Source organism: Pelmatolapia mariae, linkage group LG4, assembly GCF_036321145.2.
Source record: "Pelmatolapia mariae isolate MD_Pm_ZW linkage group LG4, Pm_UMD_F_2, whole genome shotgun sequence".
Taxonomy (NCBI): Eukaryota; Metazoa; Chordata; class Actinopteri; order Cichliformes; family Cichlidae; genus Pelmatolapia; species Pelmatolapia mariae.
Window position 1 is genome coordinate 29,308,631 of NC_086230.1, and position 10,091 is coordinate 29,318,721.

Here is a 10,091-nt window from a genome sequence, read left to right on the forward strand (position 1 = left end):
ATTCTAGCTGTGAAAGTATTAGTTGACCTCTTCTTGGACTCCTGTCACTCACAGCTGTTCAATTAAAGGGTGAGTAAAAGCTGCATGTTGCTATTTTCAGTAAACAGTACTTCCCAGTGCTTCAGAGGCTGGAGGCTGGCTTTAGCGGGGTGAATGTGTTAATCTTCTGCTGTGATAAAACTGGAAAATGGCATGAAATCAGTACTTTTTAACCTGTGTTTTGACTTTGAGGCCCCATGTCAAAGGACACATTTCCATTTACCTCTACTTCACTGCGCTCTCTGAGACTGGAGCAGGCGTTTCAGGAATGGGAGGATGCACGGCGAGCACTGGCTCACAGGAGAGCCATGAGTAGAGCGCCTTTGCCTCGGGCCCCGAGGCCTCCTCCCCGTCAGCAGCGGCTCCAGGAAGTCAGGGCCCCTCCGCCCCAGGTGAGGTGCAGAGACACTGCCGTCCACAACACTTTCATGTGCGGGGACATGAAAGGAGTGTATGCAGTGCTGAAGGACCCTGCTATGGTCAATGCCTTGATGGAGACAGTGCATGAGGAGATGGTGTGGGCTCCAGAGATGGGTATGACTTTACAGACCTCTATCTTTTAATCTTCTATAAACGCTTTAATTGAAGGAACTCCCTTTTCCTTCTTCCGCCAGGCATGTGGACCATGAGCTCCACGGTGAAACAGACCTCAGCCTTACGTCTGGCTGCCAGCAGAGGACACACAGCATGTGTGGAGGAGCTGCTTTTTCGTGGGGCGGAGGTGAACGATGACCCTGGAGGCAACACAGCCCTCCACGATGCCTGCATAGGTGGCCATTCTATTTGTGTCCAGCTGCTGCTCTCTCATGGAGCAGAGCCTGATCTGTTGGCTGCAGATGGCAGTGCCCCTCTTCACCTCTGTACCTCTGCCCAGTCATTCCAGTAAGTGCTAAAAAAGCTGACGACTTTATTCTTACTGTGCTTAAATAGAAATATTCAGCAGAGGGTATTGTTGCCAAGGAGTAGCTGAAGCAAAGCTTTATATTAATCTTGTCTTATATGGAAAATGTTCTTTAAAGGCTATTTTCTCAACTGCGGTAAATAAAAAAAAAAAAAGTAGTTTAATAGACCGTAATGTTATACAAATCTAGTGAGCCAGGAAAAAACATTTCTGAGATATTATGAAAAATATCTGAGGGAGATGGATTTCTTATGGACTGAATGTAGATATTGTGCATGTCGTGACCAGTACATGTACTATTCTTTAAAGCTGTGCTGAGCTGCTTTTAGAAGGAGGTGCAGAGGTCAACGTGAGGACCAGGGAGTCAAGACTCACACCTCTGCATGTGGCTGCTCGGCGAGGCCTCGAAGAGCACGTCCAGCTCTTTCTTAGCCACGGAGCTGATGTGTTAGCCACAAATCGAGAGGGCGAGACCCCTCTGAACGCTGCATGCTCCGGAGCCGAGAGACCATCTGAGGCCGGACGCTATCTTCGTGTGGTTCAGAAGCTTCTGGATGCAGGAGCCGATGCTCGAACTGCAGGCAGGAAGCAGCACACTCCACTGCACAACGCCTGTGCAAACTGCTGCCCCAGGATTGTAGACCTCCTCCTGCAGCATGGGGCCAAGGCTGATGTCACCAACTGTGCAGGATACACAGCCATGGACTGTTTGCTGCAGGTAGCAGATGCTGTGTATAAGAGCAACAAAGTACTATTTAGCATTGCAAACACAGAAACACATTTTTAAGTTCGAGCAGTCGGATAAAAACTTTTCTGCTTGGTTCTTAAGGTGGTAGAAGATTTCCCGGACCAGCAACCTGAAGCAATTGCACAATCACTTCTGAACCACGGAGCTAAGCCTGTTTCACCAAAGGTTTGATCAAACAGCCACGCTGTGAGGGAATGTGAGAACTGCTGCATATAAATTGTAGTGTTATCTAATGCGCGCACACCGACAACACTGACTCCATGCCAGTGCTGTCAGTGTGGTGATGAAACTTTATGAGGCAACAGTTTAGATAAATTCTATATCAGGGATTGTAAAAAAAAACAAAAAACATCTTTAAATGAAATACTAATACATGTCAAAGTCTGAAGAGTAGAAACAAACAAGAAAAAAACATCATGAAATATTAGATGGGCAAGAGGGAAAGTCTGTCTACATTTTTGTAAATCCACAATAAAATATGTAAATAAAAAAATGTAAACACTTTCAAATTAGACAAAACCAACACAGTTAGTGAGAACATAAAAAGCAAAAAGTGAACATGGGGAAAAAAGGAATAATGTAAATATGTCCTTTTTATTCAAATTAAGTCTTTCTCTTCATTTCAAGAAATCCTGACTTTTATAAAGTTGGAAGTTGGGTTTATAATACTCGTTTTAAACGGCATATAAGTAAGCTAGTGTGGTGGCTGAAAGAACACGGCTGAGACGCTGTAGTCTGCAGTTTGCTTCCTGTTTCGGCCTTTCTTTAGTTTCATTTTTACTAGCTGTTTTATTTAGGGAAAGATCATGGTTTATGTTCAAACATGAGAAGTCAGGAGTGAAACCAGGCTCTCTATTGCTGCTAAAGAGAGTTATGCACATCTCTCATACTGCAGTGACTTTCATTATGTTTGACATGCCTGAGCTGAGAATAGACTCAGTGATTAGTGATGAAACCTTTTATCACAAGAACAAATATTTAATAGTGTGAACAATTATATAAATACACCTGCCACTTTATTAGGTATACCTGTTTAACTGTTTGTGAATGCAAATGGCTAATCATCAGCAACTTAGTGCATTTACGCATGAAGACATGGTAAAAAAACAAAAAACAAAGAGTTCAAACAGAATGGGGAAGAAAGGTGATTTCAATTACTTTGAAGGTGGCGTGATTGTTGGTGCCAGACTGAGTGGTCTGAGTGTTTCCAAAATTGGTCATCTCACACAACCATTTCTAGTGTTTACAGAAAATGGTCTGAAAAAGAGAAAATATCCAGTGAGCATCAGTTCTGTGGGAGAAAATACCTCATTTATGTCATAGTTCAGAAGAGCTGATAGAAACCAGGTAATCCAGAAACTCAAATAACCACCTGTTACAACCAAGGTGTGCAGACGAGTATCTCTAAATGCATAACAGATCAAACCATGAAGCAGATGGGCTCGAGTAGGGGTGTCCAACTCCAGGCTCAAGGGCCAGTGTCCTGCAAGTTTTAGATATCACCGTGGTTCAACACACCTGAAGCAAATGATTAGTTCAATACCAGCCCTTTGGAGAACTTCAAGACATTTTGAGGAGGCCAGTTAAATCAGCTGTGTTGGATCAAGGACACATCTAAAGCCTGCAGGAGACTGGCCCTCGAGGCCTGGAGTTGGACACCCATGGGCTGCAGCAGCAGAAACCACACCGGTTGCTACTCATCAACTCCTTAAACATGACAGTGATGTTACTGTACTCAAATGGCCTCTAAAGTTACCAGAGCTCAATCCAATAGAGAACTTCTGGGACGTGGTGGATGTGAAGGTGACATATCTGCAGCAACTGCATCATGTCATCATTTATACATGGACCAAATTGTCCGCTGAATGTATTCAGTACTCTGTTGAATCTATGCTATGAAGAATTAAGGCACTTCTGAAGGCAAAATGGAGTTCAACACACAGTAGCAAAGTGTACCTAATAAAGTGGGTGGGGCCCTTATGTGTCAGTTGTAGAGAGGACCTAAATGTGCTCAGCAGAAGCAGGAGAAATAGAGAAGAGGTGAATCTTTAATGGAGCGTCTCTCAGCTGTCATAGGATGAGAGGCCGGGCAGGGCCCAGGGCTGGAACAGATGAGGAAGACAAGGAAACTAAAGCACAGACAAAACAGAGGAAGGCAAAGAAACACAGGAGACGCTGGAAAAATGTGCAGAATGAGAAAGAACGTCATTTAAATCAAAACAGGAAACAAAAACTTAACAAATACACAGCAAAAAACATGGACTGTGACACCAGTGTCATCAGCATGTAATAGTTATTGGTACCAAATGACATAAAATTCATAAAGTAACATGTTTTATTACCAAAATAACATTCACTTAAATGTTATTAGCTATTAATTGATTGATTAATTAGTTACTGTCAAATTTTACAAGCAGTGTTTTATTTGCAGATGCTGAAGCAGTGTGTCCTCTCCCTGACCACTGTCGAGGTGCTGCTGAACTCGTACCCCCACCTCCCGCCCTGTGAATGGATGGATGCTGTGTCTGCTGAGATGTATGAGGTGAGCTCTCCGCAGTGTTAAATCTACTCTCCTCTGCTTGTTTACCTTCAGCACTGTAGTGTTTCTTTTTCTTCCTCCCTGCCTCAGGAGCAACGGTCTTTCTTCCAGCTGGTGCGTCAGCGAAGTGCTCAGCCTCGCTCTCTGCAGCATCTCTGTCGGTGTGCTTTACGTCAGCATTTAGGAGCCCAGTGTCACTCAGTTGTCAGCAAACTGGACATTCCCAGCTGTGTGAGGGATTATTTGCTGCTCTGTAATGATGGCACGCTCTTCTGACTGTACATATTGTGTATCTTGCCTCATTGGAAACTTATATTATTTTAGATTTCAGGGGTTTTCAGGTGGTGACCCTCAGATACACATGATAGAAATGAGCGTGTGACTCAACTTTACAAAAATAGTTGCACTGAAGAACACAAATGTATGTAACATGTATAGCATGTCTGTGATACTATTTTAAACTAACACTTACTTTTTGTGAAATTCAGACACATTTAATGGTTTTATTTGTTCATGGAGAAGAGAAATAACCAAAAAAAACGTTCAGATGATGTTATAAAAAGTTTTGGCTATTTACTGTTGATTTGGATTGGTTGGTGCTATATGTGTATACGAAATGTTCATGGAAGCAATGAAGAAGGAGCTGCAGACGGTTGGCGTGACAGAGGAGGATGCTAGGGTTACAGGGTGGACTGGAGGCAGATGTTATGCTGTAGCAGCCTCTAACGGGAGCAACCTGAAGAAGAAGATGCTTCAACTGAAATGTGCGTAAAAGGTGTTTGACATTAGCATTGGGGGAGTGGTGAACTAAACATATAGGTACATATTTTGCAGTAGCTGAATTGGCATATTATACGGAGAAAAGTACTGGGCCACTTACAGGAGAAGCTCGATTGTAGAAATCAATGAAAAAAAGCTCCTGGTGAACAGTTTTTGTCCTGATGTTAATGTCAGAGGAAGTTTGAAATGCTTGTCGTCCCTCTCTCAGCTCTCATAGGGCAGAGACTGGGTGCACACTGGACCGGTCGCCAGTCTATTACAGGGCTAACACAGAGTTCAAATATTTATCCATTTAATTCACTGATTTCGTTTTGTATAAATACTGAAACTATGAACAACTTTGGGCCATACAAATCATAGGATTGTTTTTTTCTTAGTTGTTTATTTGAAAATGTTTAAATATTTTATTCATTTATATATAACAGCAACTAACAACGAGGTAACAATAAAACTGTTCTCAAAAAAGCTACAATTATGTATTTATTTACGTTGTATCATCGAAGTGGAGCAATGGGCGCGCAGATTCCAAAACACGCGCCCACCCCGCTGGCCCGTGATGACGTCACGCCGCCACTATGTTTATTATGTGGTTTTTAAGCAGCAGCAGCTGCTAGCTAGCATTAAGCCTCGCCTTCAACCATGCGCTGATTTTACAGCTGGCAGGTGAGATCATTTGATGTTTATGTATACCGGTACATACGCTGAAGACTTTTATATGTCTAGCCGAAGCAGCGGCTCTGTCGGACAACTGTTATGCGACAAAATAAGTCGAACTATGAGAGCCGTAAACAACGGAAGGTCGTGGTTTTTTTCCAGTTAGCTACTTAAGCTAGGTGGTAAGCTAAGTTAGGTCATAGACAGCAGCGTAAACTACAGTGTTGTAAGTTGGAAGTGCAGCAGAATAGCTTTCGTTGTGGCTAGCGTCTAGGTTAATGCTGTACATCGTGTGGAACAATCATGACAGGAAAAAAAAAGGGAGGAAAACAATGCTGACACGGCCCCGAATTAGCCGGATGGCTGGCTGAGACTTCCCAGCTACACGAAACAGCTGTTGACCAACCTTGGTAAATGCTACGTGTATTTCTGTAAAGTAATTCTGACGCCGATGAAACCAGGCCTTGATTTCTATGTTTTTCCCCTGCAACAATTCTTCTTCTTAAAAAAAATAAATAAAAAATGTAAATATGCAACTGCATGCAGCTACTGAGCTTTGAAGTGCTGTCACTAGAGTTTGTGTCTACAAGAATAGAAGAGTAAATGCACAGAAAAACTGGTCGTAAGCATGAATGAGTGTCCTACACTGCTTTTTATTCAGTCAGGTGAAAACTTGGTCATTGCTACAAAGTTTAAAAGTAAACTTGTTAAACTTCAAGAAGGAGGAAAAAAGATATTACACTTTTGTTTTTCCCCGTCATCATACAGCCTATGGGTGGGACACGTGAATCAAATCCTGTGTCATGGCGTTTTCATATGTTTTCTATATAAGATGAAGGTGGAAAACAAATGGGCTGAAATCAGTAAATATTTTGACAGTTGAATAACCCAAACTTCTCCTTTGTCAAGTTCCCTTGTTTCTCTGCTTTTCTAGTGTTTTATAGATATGCCAGTAATAAAGTAATTGTTTGATGCAGTAAACCTTAAGTGAGAAATTGCTATGAGACGGAGGGTAGTTTGTCACAGTTAAGTAAACCCAATGCTACCATATGGCTGTCTTGTTCAGTGAACGGTAAGACCTGTAGAGATCTCAGAGTGCAATTGATGTTGTTTAGCTGTAACTGAATAGATGCAGAGGAGCCTTCTTGCTTGTTTGAAAAAACAAAAACAAATAAAAACAAATTAATATACCAGAGTATTTCATGGCTTCATCTACGGATGTGTGACTACAGTCTAAGTTTCCATTAAGTAAGGATAATGAGTCTGTTACATTATATAACAACCCCCCCTCTTGCTTTGTTATTTATCAGTTCATAAATAGAAGTTTCCATATGCTTGGCAAAAACGAAGAATTGGCAAAAAAGAGAAAAAAAAACTTTACAATGCACATATTGTTTTTGGCTTAGGCTAAAACCTTTCTGTAGAGTGCCAAAAGGTTTGTGCAGGGGGGAAACAAACAAACGCAACAATATTACAGCTGGCTTCCTTTGGATAATCTTCTGCCATGCCTACCACCTCATTCAGTCTTTGCTGTGTTAATTTTGGTTTTCCTCCAAAGAATAAACACCAGATTATAATAGAAATTGTCAATGACCAGAAATAACAGGAACATTCCTAAACTTATTCCTAACTCAAAATGGATCTTCGGGTGGTTACTCCACCCCTATTTTATGCTTGAGTATATGAACCCTGATTAACAGTGGTTTAAAAAACTATTTTTTTTTATTATGGTGATTTTTATTTGAGGGGAAAAAACTAAACTACTTTGGGGATAACAGCAAGTCCCATATTTGCAGGAAAAAAATCCTGTTTTCATGTAGGAAATTCTGTGCGCGTCTACAATGTTATCCTAGAAAATAAAATTTTGAGTTTGTTTAGATCATAGTATCACATGCAGTATGAGACAAACTGTTGTACAGGCTCTACAGCACTTGGAGCCACATTTGAAATTGTATGCTACGAAATTTCTTAAACTTGTGTTTTCTTCAGGATTAGAGGACAGAGATGGCAGTGTGTGCACTGACCATGTTGGATGGGATGGAGGATGAGGTGACAGCAGCAGGTGGTGTATTGCTTCTGTTCTTGGCCCTCATCTTGGCTTGGCTCTCAACCCATGTGGCTGATCGGGGAGACCACATATTGGGCACGATCCTCACTGTGGGTGCTCATGCCTCTCTGATTGGACTGGGAGGCCATGACAACTACGGTGGAGGGTCAGCTAGTGCCGACACCCCTGAGCAGCAGACGCCTCCACCTTCTCAGGAGAACAAGCCGGATGAAGGCGAGCCGGCGGCTGACAGAGGAGAGGGCGAGGGGACTGGAGAGGGAGCCGAGGGGGTTTGGACAGATTTGTTGCTGGACATACAGAGCAAACAACCACAGGCTGGAAGACTGCTTGTCACTTCTGATGGAGAAGATGATGAGGCTGATGAGGAGGAGGAGGATGAAGAGGAGGAGTTGGAGGAGGAAGTGAAAAAGGCTACAAAGCCTATTCCAATTTTGACCAGCACCACCTCTTCTCCTACCATCACCAGTAGTACCACTTCCATCTCTGTCCGTCTGAAGTTTTTGAATGACACAGAGGAGGTGGCTGTTGTAGAGCCACAAGATACAGTTGGGATACTAAAAAGGTTGGTAAAATAACTGTGAAAATCCACCAAACTTCAAGAATATCAGAATAATTCACAGATGATACACCCATAAGGCAGTTAGCTTAGCATAAAGATTGTGCTGCCTTGCAATGTTAATTTATCAAGACCTTATACTTAGTTTGATTAGCTTTGTTTGGTTTTAAAAGAGGTTCTGTGTGGGACTATTTCTAGAGTCTCTGCTGGCTTACACTGGAAGGCTTTACCTTACTGTTGCTTTTCATGTTTTTTGTTTTTTGCGAAGCTTAAACAAGATGCCACATATTACTCAGACAGCTATAAATGTTCATTTAAGGCATATTTTATTACCTTTAGACAGAGCCAAAAGTTTCTTTTATTGTCTTTCTGCTAAGTAAGCTAATTGGCTTATGTCTGAAACCTTGGATTGATTGTACAGGAGTAGTATTGATCTTCTTGTCTAACTCTTGGAAAGAAAGCGCCTTATAACTGCTTTAATTTCTCATCTCCCTTCTTTTCCAGCAAATGTTTCTCAGGGCGGGAGCATCAAATTAAATTAATCTTCCAAGGCCAGCTGCTGCAGGATCCCAAGAGGACTCTGATATCCCTAAACATCACAGACAACAGCGTGATCCACTGCCACATCTCTCAGGCCCTGCATGATTCCAGTCCAGAGGAGGGGGCTCAGTCCGGGACAGGAGCCGGGTCCGGAGTCTCCAGTGGATTCAGGGCGGCAGGTGTAGCCATAAGCACCAGCAGCCTGGTGGTGCCTGTCTTTGTGGTGATTCTTGCTGTCGTGTGGTATTTCCGCCTCAACTACAGGCAGTTCTTCACCGCCCCTGCGACCATCTCCCTCGTGGGAGTCACTGTGTTCTTTAGCTTTTTGATATTTGGGATGCACAGCCGCTGAAAAGGCAAAGAAAGGGCACACACTTATAGTTGAATGTTGTGAGGTGAAATAAAAATAACTACAGCAGTGGGTGAGTATCTGGAGAGATGGACTGACCATAAAGGGCCTCGGTGCAGATGCTGCAGCTGGTTTGAGAGCGTGCATTTGTGCGAGCGTGTGGGTGGTTAAGTGAGCCTGTTTGTGCATGTACAAAGATAAAAACATGAGTGACTGAGGAGTGTAAGTGCAGTAAAAAAAAAACAGCAGTGAGTGAGCATTTGCTTTAACTAAAACCTAATTTAGTTCCTATTCAAAGATGTAGTGGTTCAGACCATGTTGTAATACTGGCTTCATCTCATGGCTCTTTATTGCTGTAAAATACTCATTATGCTTTCCTGTGCGCTATTCTTTGAGATTACTTTGTGTTTTAAAGGTACAGTAAATACAGTCTACACTTACTACAGGTGAACGGCAGCCACCTTAATTAGCATTATGCACTTGAATTGGGAGGGGTAGCAAAATAGAATTCAGTTGACAGCAGTCTATCTGTTGACGTCTAGTGGTAAGATTTTACATACTGTACCTTTAAGAAAACAAATGGCTTAAAATCATTTGGAACCACTCACTGTTGTGCTGCGTGTGCCAGTTTGAGTCTTTGCTATCATTGTATTATTTGAATGACTCGAGCTCTCTGTATGCAAATATAAATTGTACAACTGCCTCAGTGCAAGACTGTTTCTTTGTTTCTTTTATGCTACGTAGGAGTAGTTTAATTTAAACATTATGAAAAGATACTGTAAATATATTGTGTATTTTGTGTAAATAAAATTATACAATGAATCAATGTGCATCTGGCACTTGCTGTCAGACTGCTCTGGTTTCAGTTGCATCTCTTATTAAAGCATTTCAAAACAAACCCCTTCTACTAGCTCTTT

At 42.1% G+C, this 10,091-nt stretch overlaps 2 protein-coding genes across 2 annotated transcripts; both read left to right on the plus strand.

Annotated features, from left to right (window-relative positions):
• Nucleotides 1-154: 154 nt before the first annotated feature.
• On the plus strand, nt 155-5,276 carry asb16 (ankyrin repeat and SOCS box containing 16). Its single transcript, XM_063470816.1, has 6 exons — nt 155-573; nt 654-921; nt 1,250-1,658; nt 1,770-1,853; nt 4,120-4,230; nt 4,318-5,276. Exons 1-6 carry the CDS (start codon nt 237-239, stop codon nt 4,501-4,503), a joined length of 1,395 nt encoding a protein of 464 aa, XP_063326886.1. The 5' UTR covers nt 155-236; the 3' UTR covers nt 4,504-5,276.
• Nucleotides 5,277-5,572: 296 nt separating this feature from the next.
• tmub2 (transmembrane and ubiquitin-like domain containing 2) lies at nt 5,573-10,063 on the plus strand. The gene is made up of 3 exons (XM_063470817.1): nt 5,573-5,670; nt 7,651-8,291; nt 8,790-10,063. Exons 2-3 carry the CDS (start codon nt 7,666-7,668, stop codon nt 9,175-9,177), a joined length of 1,014 nt encoding a protein of 337 aa, XP_063326887.1. The 5' UTR covers nt 5,573-5,670; nt 7,651-7,665; the 3' UTR covers nt 9,178-10,063.
• Nucleotides 10,064-10,091: the final 28 nt, after the last annotated feature.